Below are 16,440 nucleotides of genomic sequence, written 5' to 3' on the forward strand. Positions count from 1 at the left end.
TTTATGTTTGAATGATATATGGTAGGGTAGGATGGAATCGCAACAGAGCACCGGGAAAGCCAGGGATGTGTAACTTGGAATACCCCATGTACTTACACATGATCAAGCTTTTCACCTAAGATACTTGCTGGAATGGTTGCATACGATAACAGAAAGTATAGTGTTATGTCAATGATAAGCCACCAGGCAGTTCTCTGTTGGAGAGGTGTTGTTGCTACCTAAAAACCAGACTTCTGGGTGCGCCCCTTTTGTAAAAGTGCTGCCAGTGAGCACAGAACTATTGCTTATAAAGATGACTTATGATTTAGTAAAAACAATAATTTCCTACAACATGTGATAAATTATTACCCTTTTGGGGCAATAATTGTTATAGGTCAATACATTTTATGTCTTCTACATGGAAACAGAAAGAACTACTATCAAAGGGCAGTCTTTCACGACACCATTTTGTAAACATTTACACTAAACTTGCAGAAAAAAATTATGAGGGGTTATTACAACTTTGGAGGAGGTGTTAATCCGTCCCAAAAGTGACGGTAATGTGACGGATATACCGCCAGCCGTATTACGAGTTCCATAAGATATAATGGACTCGTAATTCGGCTGGTGGTATATCCGTCACTTTACCGTCACTTTTGGGACGGATTAACACTTCCTCCAAAGTTGTAATAAACCCCTATATGTTATAAACCTGAAGTACACGTTTCCAAAGTTCAAGTAACAGCAAAACTAATTAAACAGGACTCTGGCATAGCCGTTTGAATACTAACGTGAAGCAAAATAAAAAAGCACATATTTAGAGAGAGGAGAAAGCTTTTAGATTTGTAAAATGTGCATGCACTTGTCATTACCACTTCTGCATTGAGGTAGATGTTAACAATAAGTACATTGTATACCTTCTATGTGTGGCACTTCACCGTGAAGTACAGCCTTCTTCGTGAAAGGTGCATCTTGGAGTACAGTGGCAAACAGAGAAGGAAGCAGGGACTGCAAGGCAGAGAGATACATGTGGAGTTTATGCTCATCTAGACCGTGTTCTCCTTCCTATAACAGAGAGAAAAGGACAGTTAAGAGGGTATGATATTATCGAGCTGCTTATCAGCTTGTGGTAATCTTTATTACATAAAACTCAATCTTTACTCATTTGGGATATAGTTCCCCTTAAGAGATACATGTCTTGGAAAAATAGACATGAATGTTGCCATGGGATATAGGATTGATGTTCACTAAAACCTGTTAACTGGATTCTTTAACCCTTTAAGTTCACATGAAGGAGTAAGCCAACGCAAAACAAGTGAAAACACTTGACACGTGAAAAAGAGACTGACTTTTAAAATTAAACATTGTCACCAACCTTGACAGTTATCTATTGATTAGATCTATATTATTTCTTCTTGAATTCCACTACAGAACTTTAGGGATACACACAAGTATTTGTTCAATTACTGAAAAAATCCATAATATGTGCACAAGTATACAGAGAAATGCATATTAGAGGACACAACCTACATGCAATATGCTTTAGTGCACGTCAACAATCAAATGACACATTTCCGATTCAAGCAGGAAGCCAAAGAAAAATAAGTCACAGAAATCAGAACTAGGAAATAAAACGAGTTACCTTCCTGTAATTAAAGTTGTTGAGCACTGGTAGCTTAGACAGAGTCACACTTGAATGATTCTCTAGCTGAGCATTGCTGGTACACAGAAATTCATCACAAAAATTTAGTCCTATTAAAAAACCCATCCACATCATTTTTTTGACTAAGCCACAGATATTTAGAGGGCTGTGGTGTGAGGTCTACCCTCCTCATATTTCCAAGTGATGGCGAGCAAGGTATATAAGACCCCCTTCAACAAAAGGGAAGAACACATCTGTATGGAAATCTATGCAAGGTCGCAATTTTGCAAATTTTACTAGCAAGCACCACATTAAAATAGGGAAGGTGGGGAAAGGCTCATCATAATTAAAGAAATTGCAGAGCAGTGGGAAGTCCCACTATGGTCTTATTTGTGGCCTGAATAACCAGACATGCATGATTAGCGAAGGCATTTTATGTCCTCAGTGTCAAAGCTCTGAACATCACTATCAAAGGAACTCATCGAAAGAGTGCATTCACTTAGACATTCCTCCGGTAAGGTGTGCTGTCACTTCCCTCATAAGCAGTTTCTCTGTAGTAAACTGTAACACATGTAAAATCTGTCTAGTTATACCTTGTTTTGTCACAAGCCCGCCCTTAATGTTCAGCTGTTGTGAATAGTATGGTATTATGTCCATAAACTTTCAGGCATCTTTTCATATTACAATGGTTAAAAGTTCTTTGAGCTGGTTGGATACGATTGTGGAGAAAATAGCCAAGACTACTGGCTCACTGGTAAAGAATAAAGGAGCATTTGTAAATACTTTGGAATGATAGCCCAAAGCACATAGGTCCTTACAGACCAAATGTAAGGCATCTTGATTGGAAAGACTTGGATTTCACTTGCTCGCCTGGCTGATGATGTCAGAGAAGTAATCTTCGAGGAAAGGAGCTTGATGTTTGCATTGTGTATGTACTGTAAGTGCTCATAAATCTTGTATTGGAAAATGGTCCTCTCTGAAAGTCACCCCAAACGTTTTGCCTTCCTCCTCCTCTTTTTCTGACCTTGTTTTTGTTGGCTTTAGAACTCTGGGCACTTTACCGCAGCTAATCAGTGCTGAAGTGCACATGCTCTCTCCCTAAAACATGGTAACATTGGCTTATACCCAACTGGCATATCTAGTTTACTTTTAAGTCCCAAGTAAACTGCACTACATGTGACCAGGGCCTGTAAATTTAATGCTACTAGTGGGCCTGCAGCACTGATTGTGCCACCCACATACATAGCCCCTTAACCATGTCTCAGACCTGCCACAGCAAGAAGTGTGTGTGCAGTTTCACTGCCACTTCGACTTGGCATTTCAAACTACTTGCCAAGCCTTAAATTCCTCTTTTATTACATATAAGTCATCCCTAAGTAGCCCAGAGGGCAGGATACTATGCAAGAAAAAGACAGGGCATGTACTGTTAAGTTTTCCATGTCCTGGTAGTGAAATTCCCAAAGTTGCTTTTCACTATTTGGAAGCCTGCTCCCCTCGTAAGCCAGTACTGGAAATTCACATATATACTTGTAAGTGGCATTGTCATGTTTGGTATGGCTGGATAGGCAATGGGAAATCCTGCTTACTGGTGAAGTTAGATTTAACATTGCTATTTTAGAAATGCCACTTTTAGAAAGTAGTCATTTCTCAACACTTACTGATCTCTGTGCATAACACCCCATCTCCAAACATGTCTGGTCTGTGCTAGATGACAGCTCCCCTTGTGCATTCTCCCCAGACAGCCATAAACACATGACTCAGCTGCATCTGCATTTATCTGCATACTCATGTCCTTCTTGGGCAGGAAGGTGTGGCCTGGCCTCACACAAAGGACTGATAACACGTCACAGATTTTCTGTCAGACAGGACTGGGTTGAAAGGGGAACTGGTGCACTTCAAAATCACTTTTTGAAATCTCCTCCACTTCAAAGGCACATTTGGGTATATATACTGGATCTATGACCCTCTAAAATCAGACACTTCTTGACCTATAACTGGACTATGTCAGAAGGACTGCTGTGCTGCCCAGAGGACTCAACTGGACTGCTTTTCTGGAAGGATTGCGCTCTGGCTTGTTGCCTTGCAGCCTGCCTGCTCTGTAGCAAGCTACCAGAGGGTGAGCACAGGATAATTTAGGTTGTGTTGTGACTTAACCTGACTAGGATTGTGGTCCCTACTTGGACAAGGTGCATAACCCTGCCAACTAGAAACCCAAGTTCTAACACCTTGCAATCACAGCACTGAGCTTCTTACACAGGAGACTACTTTGTCATTAGTGGAAATGATTCTTAAACACTGAGCATGAAACACTTGAATCAGCTGCTGCAAGGACAAACTAAACTCTTGCTTCACTTATGTATGTGGAAATGCCAGTAAGTGGGGTATTTCAGGCCTCCTTGCGTTTTCATGTAATACATGGATGTTGGGTTGCACATTTTCATTCTGGGACAACAATCTTGCAACTACGTGTAGAAGGCCTAAATTGCCAACTGAATGGCTCTAACCCTAGTACAATGGTGTGCAGAAGTTTCACATGAGCTGACTAAAAAGCCCCGGAATGGGTGTGTGGAATGCACTTAAATATATTGTTTGTATATTCTACCACGATTGATGAGAAGCATGATATGAACTACATCTTCCAAGTCCTTTCGCCTGTTTCCATTGACTGTCTAGCTGTTCTGAAATAATCTTCATATGAAAGCAGAAACAGCACAATCAGAGTTATGCAACATAATAGAGTCGCTTAGTAGATCCTCGTATTGCATTACCATTGTACAGCCAGATGATTTCCTAAAGATGAGTTCTGCCAGGTAAGTTTTGGCCTTCTGTACTCTGATGTTTAGCTATTACATTCCTTGAGTCGTGGCATCCTCTCAGTGATGGCAATTCTTTGGCTGGTATTAACAATGACTGCTCCCAGTTCAGCGAAGGCCCCAACCTTTGTATCAAATGTATAGAACCTCGCATTACTGCCTACTGCTTCTAAAAATAAATGTGATTTTAGCAGCCATTATCAAGTTGGTGAAAATGTGGAAGTTCTGTTGTCCTGGTTGAACAAGTTACTTATCTTCTGTAACGCTTTTTCTGGGGGATTAAATATTTACCTGCTGATTCCTCACCTTCTGAATACCCCAAGCACCAGTCTGGATCTGGGCTTCGGTTTTACTTCGATCCTGCACACAGCACCAAGTGACATCACTGGAGCCATAAAGCATCCCTGTTGGTGTGCTGACATCTGTTATCATCCATTTCTCATCCCCCCTTCAAGGCTAACAGATGATACTAACCTAAATAGGATAGGCTAAGTTCTCATATGCTGTACACAAGTATAGAAAATCAGATGTATATTCATGACATATATGCAATATAACCTTAAACTATAAAAGAATTCTTGGTATAGAAACAATGCCAAGAGGATGAGGGTGGGTTGGACGGGGATCTGCAGGTAAATATTGTATCCACCAGAAAAAGCATTACTGAAGGACTTCTTCTGATAGATAGATACATCTCCCTGTCTACCTGAACTTTTGAATAGATTCCTCAAGCAGTACCACACTTGGAGGTGGAAGCACTGCTTACTAGACCAAGAAGTCCTGAAGAACTGAGTAAACAAAGTGGCCATCCCTTCTCACTTTGGAATCTAAACAGTAGTGTTTTGCAAAAGTGTGAAGGGAGGACCAAGCTGCATCTTTGCAGATGTTTGCTAACAGAACCCCTCTAACCGGGGCAGAAGCATAGAATTCAACTCTGGTATAATGAGCACAAATATTTTCAGGTGGATCTTTGGGTGCCGTGGAGCAGCATATCCTGATGCACATTATGATCCATATAGACAGTGTCCCTTTATTTTTCCACAATATCCCACCAAGAGTTGGTCATCGAGTCTGAACTCACAGGTTCTCTCAATGTAAAATCTGACTGCTCTTTTGGTGGTCAAAACAATGAAGTTGTTTTTCCTCCTTAGTGGGCTGATGAGGAGAATAGAAGGTGGAAAGAGTAATGGACTGACCGAAGTGCAAGGAAGTAATAAGTTTAGGTAGGAAGGCAGCCCTGGCCTTTAATATCAGTTTATCAGGAATGAAAGGTAGTTTGACTATTGGAGCTTGTATTTCGCTTTTCCGCCGAGCTGTTGTGATGGCAATCAGGAAAATTATCTTGACAGACAACAGTAAAGGGTAACTGCAGGGATTCAAAAGGAGAACACATTATGTAAGTAAGGACCAAATTAAGGTCCTATTGTGAAATGATAAAGGGAGTAGGAGCTATTTGAGGACAACTTCCAAATATATGGGTAATATTTGATATAGGCAACCCATACCTAAGGCAGTTGATACTGCCCGCCTGCAACCCTGCCCACTTTGCCAGTCGCTCAGGTGTACGATACAGCAATGCAATAGTTGTGTATGCTGTAGCATAAGCCTGGCAGAAATAAAGAAGATATTGCAAAAGCATGAATGATCATTGGGCCATTTACCACTTGACCCAGCAAACTGGACCATTTTGTAGCCAATACTTCCAAATCTTATCCTGAGCTGATTGAAGCAGGTGTATAATCTCCTGATACTCATCGATTCGACCCCTTTACAGATTAAATCCAGTACATTATGTTCCTCTGGAACGCAGACTGCCTTCCGATTTAGAAATCCCATATTTGGAGATTTTTAAAAAAGCTTTTGGCTGGGAGAGAGAAAGTAAAAAAAAGGAACTGATTGTGTCGGCTGAAAAGAACTGAGCAATAGTTTTCACACCCAGTGTATAACAATGCAGATAAATGGAAATATGAAAAATGGATGAAAAAGCATTCTTTCTACATACTGAAACATTTGAGTGAATTTGACCGAATTTTAATTTTTTGCCCCAGTATTTCAAAATGGACCGGGCATACTGTATCACCTTAAATAGAACCGCCTTAAAGTAGCTGGGATCAGTTCTAAAGAAACAAGCACTAGCTTCTATCGCTAAGCTGATTTAATAGATTTATAGGGTATTAATTTCACTAGTACCAGAAACCAGACAGCAAATAGGTTCCCCGGAGGTGACCAAAAAATACTGCTGGAAGTCCGGCAAAGCCCATCCACCTTCTTCTTCTGACGCTTTCAATCATTGAATGGCCCGTCTGGCTCAATGATATCCCAAAAGAAAGTTACCAATAGCAGAAATCCAATCGCTTAAAGAAAGAATTAGGAACATGGACTGGTATAGCATGAAACAAATAAAAGAACTTTGGAAGTATTTTCATTTTGATAATATTGCACCTCACAATGATGTACACAGGTAGCCAGTTCAGAGTCTTAATAAGATTTCTGCTAGGAGAGCGTTGTAATTCACTTTAAGAACTTCTTGCATGTTAGATGAAATTTCAAAGAGGTGATGTGAGGATCATTAGTGATAGTAGTATAATTCTGTATAACTTGCGCCATTTTCCTATTCACATTATATCGAAGCACCTTACCACATTCAAATGCCTCCTGCTGAATTATTGCAACATTCGGAACAACAGTAAATGAATATACAGTCACGTCATTCTCATAGGCAGTAACATGCAACTTGAAACCATTGGCAACCAGAGGTGAGAGCGGCCCACGGTTAAGAATACTAGATAAAACCGCTCCAAATAGATTAAGAAATGTAACAGTGAAAGAGGGCAACTCTGCTGTGTGCCTCACTGAATCTGAAGCACTCCAGATATATCTCCGTTAATAATGACCCTAGAACACAGTTTCTGATACAAATTGCGGACACCAAGCAAGAATCTTTCGCTGAACCCCATCCTTATCATTAGGGCCAGGAAACCCTATCTAATGTCTTCTCAGCATTAAAAAGGCTCATACCAGCCGATCTGTGTAGATTATTGACTTCATCAAAGAAGGCAAACACCCTGTTAGTAGAAAAGTAGTATCCCTGCCTGAGACAAAACCATGCTGCTGCATATTCACAATAGACTTTATAACCCCTCCCACTCTAAGAGCCAGAACCTTGGCCTAGGTTTTTACATCAGCGTTTATCAATTGGATTCCATGCCCTTGATCGACACTCAGAAAAATTAAAACAAGAGGAGAAATCAGGACATCTGAAAAAAAGTTTATAAAACTCAGAATGGCTCTTGGCCTGCCGAGATGAAGTCAAGAAGATGGCGACCTACTTTTTGAAGATCGTCGCAGGGATCCAGGTCTCCTGTTTTTTTGGGCTTTCTTTTAGACAATCTAAAAGAAAAGACCACTTGGGTATAGTTAACATAGACCCATGCAGATGACGGAAAGAGGTTTGATCAAAGGAGGAGTTTCATGAAAAAATATAACCTGGAGTGTTGAACAATATTTTAATTGAGTATATCACCAAATAGAAAAGTGTGACTTTGATGCCGTTCACATCAAGACAGTACACTTTTAAGGTTCAAGACTTTGTGATGTACCCATCTCTGAAAATTAAAATATATGAACGTCACTATGTATTAAACACAGGATATACGATTTTCCCTACACAAAATTCAGAAGAGGAATTGCTACGAACAAACACTTACAAGCAAAAATGAAAAATTAGTAACATTTTTAAACAGTTCTTAAATGTCAAAGCCCATATGTGGGGAAGCAGTGGTGTTGGTGTACCTAGTGTCTGTCTGAGAGGATCGGGAGCTTACTTGCTGCAGGGCCCCTCTGCAAGGCAGAAGGCTCTACTGGATGTTTAAGTAGGCAGTCCCTCAGCTCCTGAATGGACAGGGGTGGATATAAAAAGAAACCCACAGTAGACCCGGAATGCAAAAGCCATATTAGATGAGGGATCAACCCTCAAGCGCAAGAGTGCAAGTAGCACTCTTTCGTTGCTAGCATTCAAATTCTGCCCAATCAAATGTTGTACTCAAGTTAACCTACAACAGGACGGAGCTAAAACCCCTTTTTTGGTAGTGCTTCTTGATACACTGGTTCTAGTGATCTGCTAAGCAAGGGCAATCAGAAATAAACGTAGTAAGAATTTCCTTGAATAAATGGTGTGATAAATACTTACAAAGGATTCTGTTGTGTTTTAATATCATATTATTATTGTAAATTGGAGCAAGAGAATGGGTGATTTGCCACATGCTTAACAGTGAATTCACATAAAAATAAAACTTGTGCAACTGAAGTGAGTGGAATCAAGTCTTAAACTGTGTAATCTGAGGGTGAATAATTTGTATAGGTCGTTATAATTTCCACAGGCCACAGAGATGAAGAAGATCCTAATCTATGATTGTAGGTTACATGACAGGCCTTGGATCTGGTAATATTTACTGCTGGCCATGAACCACTATTTTTTTGACATTTTAGGTGCATCATAACATAAACATATGCACCCTCAAGGCTGTAGGGAAAAGATAAACGTCTGGATGCAAGAACAAATGACGCATCAAAGTGCAACCATCCTGAACAAGTGCCTTGTTAGGTATTTGTTTAGAAAGTGTTGGGATGGTAAGTCTTCTGCATGTCTCCGGAGAGTATGCTTCCCCACCTTATGATGATCTCCAGGCACGTCACTTAAAAGCTACTGTATGGTTTCTAGATTATTATCTCAGTGAGCATGACAACCATGCATGTCCTTTGAGGAGCTCGCTGTTTCCATGGGCGGAGACCCCAGAGCTTAACTCTGAGGTAGAGGGGAGAATGCAGAGCACATCCCTATTTCACAGTCAGTGGATAGTGCACCCTCTCTACCAAGGAGGTGGTAGACTCACAGTGGTGGCAGCAATAAATCCATAGTCAGTGATAACTGTATCCCTGTACCCTTGGGGTAGGGGGGTGCTACTAGCCATCCTCTTCATCAAGTCTGTGCAGTCTTCTTTGCCTGTGGTCCTGTTGCCTTTGTCGACCTGAGATATGTGTTTAAGAAACCAGTAGGGGAGAATGGTGAAGTGAGCCATTGTGTTTTACGTGGCCCGAGCTGTTCTGCTTGACATTCCAGCTACCCTGCACCCCTCCCTATTCCTTGGAGAACCCTGGGCGGCTGGGGTTAGACACTTGCTCTTATCTGTGTTTAGCTGCACTAACTCTGCTACTAGGGTCACTCCCCCCTTTCTGTTTGGGGGATGGTCAGTGGCTCCTGGTCTATAGTTAATTAAAATTCCTCTCTGGGGAATAGTCCAGGCTGATACGAAGAGCTTGTCCTGAAGGACAGTAACTCATCATTGCATTCCATGCACACACAGTAAGAATGACACACATGTGCCTCTCAACTGGAGATGTACTTAGGATTCAAAAGCAGCAGACCCTCTAGTTGGATCAGCCAGGTAATCAGAGGTGATAAAGGTGTGGCCTGAGTGATTGTTCAACATGGGTCTTCTGTTCTAACAAGCATCTACTGAAGCCAGCTGGGGGCCCGTGATGTAAAGGCAAGGAAGCTTGCTCACTGGACCTGAACTTGAGAGTTTTCCCTGTGATGGACGGAAGCAGCAAAGGCATCAGTCAGCAGCCTGAATGCAGAGGACCAGCTGTGGTGTGAGGCCTGTCTAACATCTGATTGGAAGACAAAGAAATTGCAAACAGCTTCTCAAGATAGGGAAGTTTGCAGCATAGCAACAGGAACAGAAGGAGATCCCAGTCTTTGAAGGCGAGATCACTTTGCCCAGACCCCCTCCTTGTGCTGTGGGAGCCTGTGTGATACTTCCAGTTACAATCTGTAGCTCGTGGAGTGCGTCCTGTGGTACAGGCCCCCTACATTTCTGTCTGTCACACCTGGGGGTACCAGGGAGAAATGTCATTCTGGCCAGCAACTACCCTGACTACTGAACTAGTGGGACTCTAGCAAACTGTGGCAAGACATTAGGCATCTGTAATCAAATCTGACACCACTAGAGCGGCGTCCTTGCTAAGGACGGAAGGGCAATTCTGTTCTTTGGGTGGTGGGTTCTGGGGCTGATCTGGAATGTTTGACTTCACATCATATGCCGACATGACATCATTGCAATGCAAGGATTACTATCATTGTTCTAGCGAATGAGAGCATCCCTGTCCAACATGGCCTGTAACATGCAATGCTAATTGTGTTGTCTAAATGCTGTGTTTTTATAGTGCTTAGCATCTAGGCACTATAATAGTGTTTGGGGTCAGAACTCCTGCCCAGAGAATTGTAGAGATGTCTAGTTTCACTGTTTATTCTTGTTTTTTTGTGTAGTACATTTAAAAGTAAAACACTGACTGGACATTGATCTTATTACAGTGTGCACTGTATTCATGTCTAAACCCACCTCACCTCCTTGAGTAAGCCTTGGACTGCTCTGTCTCGCTACCCCAAGAGAGTGAAGTGCTGGAGATGACTACATGGTTATCCAGTTTTGGGTCCACTAGTACTGAGGTCCCAGGACACCAGCGGGGAACACTCAATTTGATACAAATGGAGCATAGTAACCCCTGAGTGCCCTGGTGCCAAGGAAACTGGGTTTACCAGAAAGCAAATGTCAAAGATGGGTTTTTTCTGGATCAGAAAATGCCTAGACTAGAAGCATTGCCCTTTCTGGATCTTTTCTACTCTACCCACTGTGGTAAATCTGGGGGAAGTATGAATGTAGTAGTCATGATCTGTTGCTAGTTTCCTTGGCCCATAGCAGTGGTAACACTTCTCTTAATGAAATGTACAATGCACTGTTGTCTAGGATTGTGCCCATACTCAAACCTAAAAAAGGTGCACTTAGTTCTTGCTTGTAACTAAGTCACGGACTGAGCAGCATCAGAACCTATTTTGGTGAATTCAAGGACTTTAGCTACATGCTTAATGGAAAGTGGTGTGCTGTCAAAGGGCAAGTCTATTATCTTTTCCTGTACTATGTGCTAGAAGGAGGTGTTCTTCATTGAAACTGGCCTCTAGATGATGGTTCTGTCAACTGCCTGAAACAAGATGCAGCGATGTCGACAGCAGTATCTTACCACAGTACAAAAAAAAAATCTTATTTCTAAAGTGTTGGAAATTTGCCCATTCTGCAATCTCACCCTAAATTGCTTGGACTTTTGCTGAACCTTATTTCTGCTGGCTACAAAGAACCTTGCACATTACCCCTGTTGCCCGGGAAGTAAAGTGCTTGTTCTCCTCCTTTCAATGTAGTAAATTTGGTATACTCCAGAACTGCATACTTAACCTACCCATAAGCCCCTCATACAAAGTACCCACAAAGTACCCAGGATCAGTAAGTTAAATATCCCCAGTGGGCTGCAGCACTTAATGTGCCACCCACTGTAGAAACAATATAACCATGACTACAGGCCTGCCACCAGTAGCCTAGCTCAGCAGGTCTTAACTGAAAAATCTGACCTCTCAAAATAACCCCTTTTGCCAGAATTAAACCTACCTTTTAAATATTAAAAAGTCATCCCTAAGTAGGGTCTGTCGCCCATAAAGGCAGGGTGCATGGTATTTTACAGTACTACATATACATCGGTAATGTTAAACATGTCCTTACTGTGAAAATGTCATCAAACCTATTTTCATTGTAGCAGGGATGACCTCTCTGAATCCAACAGAATATGCAACGTAGGGGCTTGGAGAATCCTTTATGATATTAAAGTGTCAAGTCCTGCTTGAATGACTAATCCTGCTTGACAGGTCTGCTGGGGTTTTTCATGTGACACTTGGGGCCCACTTCAAAAAACCTTCATTGTAACAGGCAAATGTTAGCTGACGCTTGGGTGCAGCCATTTTGTTGCCTTCCGAACCAGTCAGACCATAATCACAGATGGCCTCTTTGACGTTATAGTGTCACAGCCTGTTTGATTTAACATATAACATTTAGGGCACACTTCAAAATAGGTAAAGAGAATGCCAAACAATTTGTGTAGGTTTGCAGTGGGTACAGGCACTTAATCAAAATGGAGTTGGTTTTATTTGTGGGAGGTCAATGGAATTATTATGCATCATGCCCCTCAAACACCACCAACCCTCAGAGCCCAAGTTCATAAGGAATATATGTGGGACCCACTTCAGAACTCCTCTGGACCAGAGGTAGATCATAAGAGGACTGAACCTGCAGTATGCAAATTGAGAAGAGCCATGGAGGACAGCTCTTGTATCCAGGACAAAGAAGTTGGTGCCTAGGATTATATGGCTTACCTCCTGTTGAACCTATAGGGACACAACAAGCTCCAAGAGGATTTCTCCTGCAACTGCCCAGCTGACCAGTGGCAAGTGAACCTGGACTGGACATTCCTTTTGACCTCTGTCTATCACTCTGTGAGTATTCAAGTGCTGCCCCTGAGGTCCTGGGTGGGTTTGGAAGTGTACTCTTCCAAAGTGGTGGATTGGGACATTTCAGTCACTAGAAGCTAAAATTGTTGACCAGGACAATCCTGGTTAGTGCAATTGTATCACTGGCACTTTGCGCACATAAGCTCTATTTCTACTGTAAACATTAAAATGGGATATCTCTGGGTTCGCTGATTGGATTTTTGCCATGCTGGTGTCACTTTGTTTATTAAGATTTACTCTATTTTCCAACTCATGTTGTTGTTGTTTTGCATTTAAACATCATTACTGTTTTAGTACTGCATAAATACCTTACACATTGCCTCTAAGCTAAGCCACCCTGCGCGGTGTCACAACTACCCAGGGAGGTGAGGGTGCTCTCAGGTTTATTTAGTGAGTTTAATGCTTCACCCAGACAAGGACTGTGATTATTACCTGAGGCGAGTACTTACTCTCTCAACAAATAACCCCGTTTCTTACAAAAAAAATTTTTTTCTTTGGACATTGGTTTTTCTGTGCCCATTCCAAGAAGGGGGCAATAGTGTGTTACATCTGAGAGTTTCGGCAGCCAAGAACAGCTCCATGGATTGTGAGACTACATTCAAGACCCAGGAGGGTGCAGAACTAGTCTAAGAGGTATTATGCATTTTAGGCCTGCCGAAAAAAACTTTATTGTTGAAATGGACTGGGATTTTGTTTTGTCAATAAACTGTCTGGAGTGATGCAGTGGGCAAAAGACATTGGCGTTGAATGCTACTCAGAGCAATTGCCACTCATTTAGACTAACTGTAAGAATTACTACTGTCACCTTTTGTGTGTTTGCGACTAAGCTACTGCTGCTGCCAGACGAACACATATCGAAGAATAAACTCTGTCTGCCGTATGGAAGCACAGAAAGTATTAAACAGTCTTCAATGAAGCTTGCAAGGTATTAGTTTACGACTCAGCAAAATAATGCACACAATTATTCAATTTAACAGAGTAATAGGCTCTTGTAGAAATACCCCCATACATTCCTCTGGAGGTAGAAGCTTTCCAAACTCTATACCTTCAGAAGCGAGAGCCTTAGATTGAGGAACTTGGAATACGAGTATGGAATTTGCCTCTGTCTTTGAGATAAAAGGAGTCTTCGACTGGAAGCTTGTGATGTGGCTGAATCAGCAGTACTACAAGCATGAAATACCATGTCTGCCTTGTCCATGTGGGGATAACATTTATCAGTCGTGTAGACGTGTCACATTTTCTCACCGCTCAAAGGCTCAATAGACGAAGGTTCAAAGTACATGCAAAGATCCAAGACCTGTCTATCCAGAGAACATTTCCTAAGGAATGAGGTTGTAAATACTTAGAGATGTTATTTTCTCTTTTCTTGTATGTACGAGCAGCAAAGACATTAACCTGTGGGGTCCCCAACTTCTGAAAATATTTATGCACTGTCCTTGTGTTGATTTTCAATTTTAGGACCTCCTGATGATTTCTGTTGAGGAGGTATGCAAAATAAATGTATATTCCTGCCAAATGGTCAGGCAGAATATAAATGTACAGACAGATGGATCTTGCTCAACAATTTGTGCCATGCGTGAAAGCTGGTTGGAATGTGTCCTCCCTTGCTTTTGCACTTACTACATGGTTGTCATGTTTTCTGTGTGAATTAGTACAATATTGTTGCATAGTGTCTGCAGGAATGCTAACAATATTATTAGAATTGTTTTATTCTTGATGTATTAGCATTAATAAAAAGGCCTACATTTAGTATTTTCCTAGAAGCACAATGTCGAAATGCTATGCTGACTTTACTGATATGCTTTTGCAAACATTGTTTATTAGCTATCCTTTTAAAAGCGCACAGTTGAAATCTACTGTTCTTGGCACTCTGTACTTCCTTGTGATAAATACTTCAAGTTTTAACAATGAGCCTTAGTTTCTAGTAGGAAGTAACGTTATCTAAATGTCATGTTCTGCATTATTTTCTACATTGTTATTATTCTGAGGAAACTGCCGACCGGAGAAGAGCGTCAACATGAGCCTATCTTGGAGAAAGAATGAAGAAAGATACAAATGGAGAAAGAAGTGTAATTCAATTGGTTGCTCACTATCACACCTTATAGTCTTGTCCAATAGAAGCTTAGCTAGTAACTTTTGGGACTTTCATTTAGCTGTGCTTTAGGTGAGTCAGATTCTGTTTAGTTTCTTTCCAGTTCAGTTCTGTTCAGCTCTTGCCAGTTTTCTGTGCAGCTCTTTTGTCCAGCTACTTATGATTTTAAAAGTTCAGTTACATTAGGCCCAACATTACTGAATTGTTGCCCCTTTCCATGTTCCTGATGCTGACCTCTGAAAACCTGCTGCAACTGGGCTCTACTGATGAAGACTCTGCTAGCTCCTGTCTCATTTAGGAGAGGTATAACCAATGTGCATTTGTTGTTCCTTTTCAGGTTTTCCCTCTTAGAAATCCAACCGCATATTTTTGTAAGCGCCACAGTTAGAGGATTTCCGAATTAATTTTTGTCTTATTTTTCATTTTTGCATGTGACAAAGCCCAGCCCCACACAATTAAATTCAATGTTTAATAATTTATTATAATTGATTCAACTGCACAACTAATGAAACCTGTTTCTATTTTTCAAATAATTCTGTTGTTATTCTGTATAATTCTTTTGGAGTGTTTAATGGTAATTGCACTAATAAGACTGAGATTCTTATGACTTTGTGGACAGCCTGTGTTGTTTCTGTTTTGCTATCATTTTGTTTTGCACATCATTTACGTGACCCTAGCATTGTTAATTTAAGGGTAATAAATGTTTAAACTTGACTTAATTGTTGCGGTGTTTCATGGCCATAAAGGTGTATAAATTGACTCCTCATTGAATATTGTGATTGTTCATGGCTACTGGTTCTCATTTGATTTGATTACTCCTGTCTGAGTCAAAGGATTAGAGTCGACCCCTGAGGGTAGTAGATGTCACTGCCTTATTACGTGTCACCTTAGCCTAATATTAGGAGATCACACGCCCACAATGGTGAAGATGGATTACTGAAAATACCGGTATTGCACAAACCTTTTCCACTTTGAGGTAATGCATGCAATGGTAGTGGCGCTCGAGCTTCCCACAGGATAATCACACATTATTATGGAAGATTGAGATGGCCAAACTCTAGGAACTCAGGTGCCATATTGAAAGGTTCCACTGTTTTGCATCAGGGTGTCTGAGATGACCCTGATGCTGGGTAAGAAGATCGGTCTTGTGTGGAAGTTCTTCACGATGAATAACATCTCTAGGAGCACAAACTTCCAAGGATGTCTCACTCAGGTCGATGTCACCAGGATGATGATCATAGACACCTGCCCCCTCTTCTTCACAATGTATGGGATTAGAGGAGAAAAAGGTAAGATAATATCCACAACCAGTTCATTCATAGTTAACTGCCCATTGACTATGAGTGTGGGTACCAGGAGCCGGAGTTAGAGCATTTGGCATTTCCAGGAGGCACTTGGTGATGGTTTTGTCTTCAAACCCTAGGCTGCCATGGGTTGCACTACTCGCTCATGGAACTCGACCACCTCCTCCTCAATGCCAGAGGCCTCAGACAATATGGTCTCTGGGCTCACTTCAGTTTAACCT

At 41.3% G+C, this 16,440-nt stretch overlaps 1 protein-coding gene across 6 annotated transcripts in view; it reads right to left on the reverse strand.

Annotated features, from left to right (window-relative positions):
• The window catches only part of RELCH (RAB11 binding and LisH domain, coiled-coil and HEAT repeat containing), a 1,006,576-nt gene that overhangs the window by 431,236 nt on the left and 558,900 nt on the right, over window positions 1–16,440 (reverse strand). For all 6 annotated transcript variants that reach the window (XM_069219494.1, XM_069219496.1, XM_069219495.1 and 3 more), the window contains one exon: window positions 897–1,044. In XM_069219494.1, the coding sequence (XP_069075595.1) occupies window positions 897–1,044 (148 nt within the window). The remainder of the gene's footprint in view (window positions 1–896; window positions 1,045–16,440) is intronic.

Source organism: Pleurodeles waltl, chromosome 2_2, assembly GCF_031143425.1.
Source record: "Pleurodeles waltl isolate 20211129_DDA chromosome 2_2, aPleWal1.hap1.20221129, whole genome shotgun sequence".
Lineage (NCBI taxonomy): Eukaryota > Metazoa > Chordata > Amphibia > Caudata > Salamandridae > Pleurodeles > Pleurodeles waltl.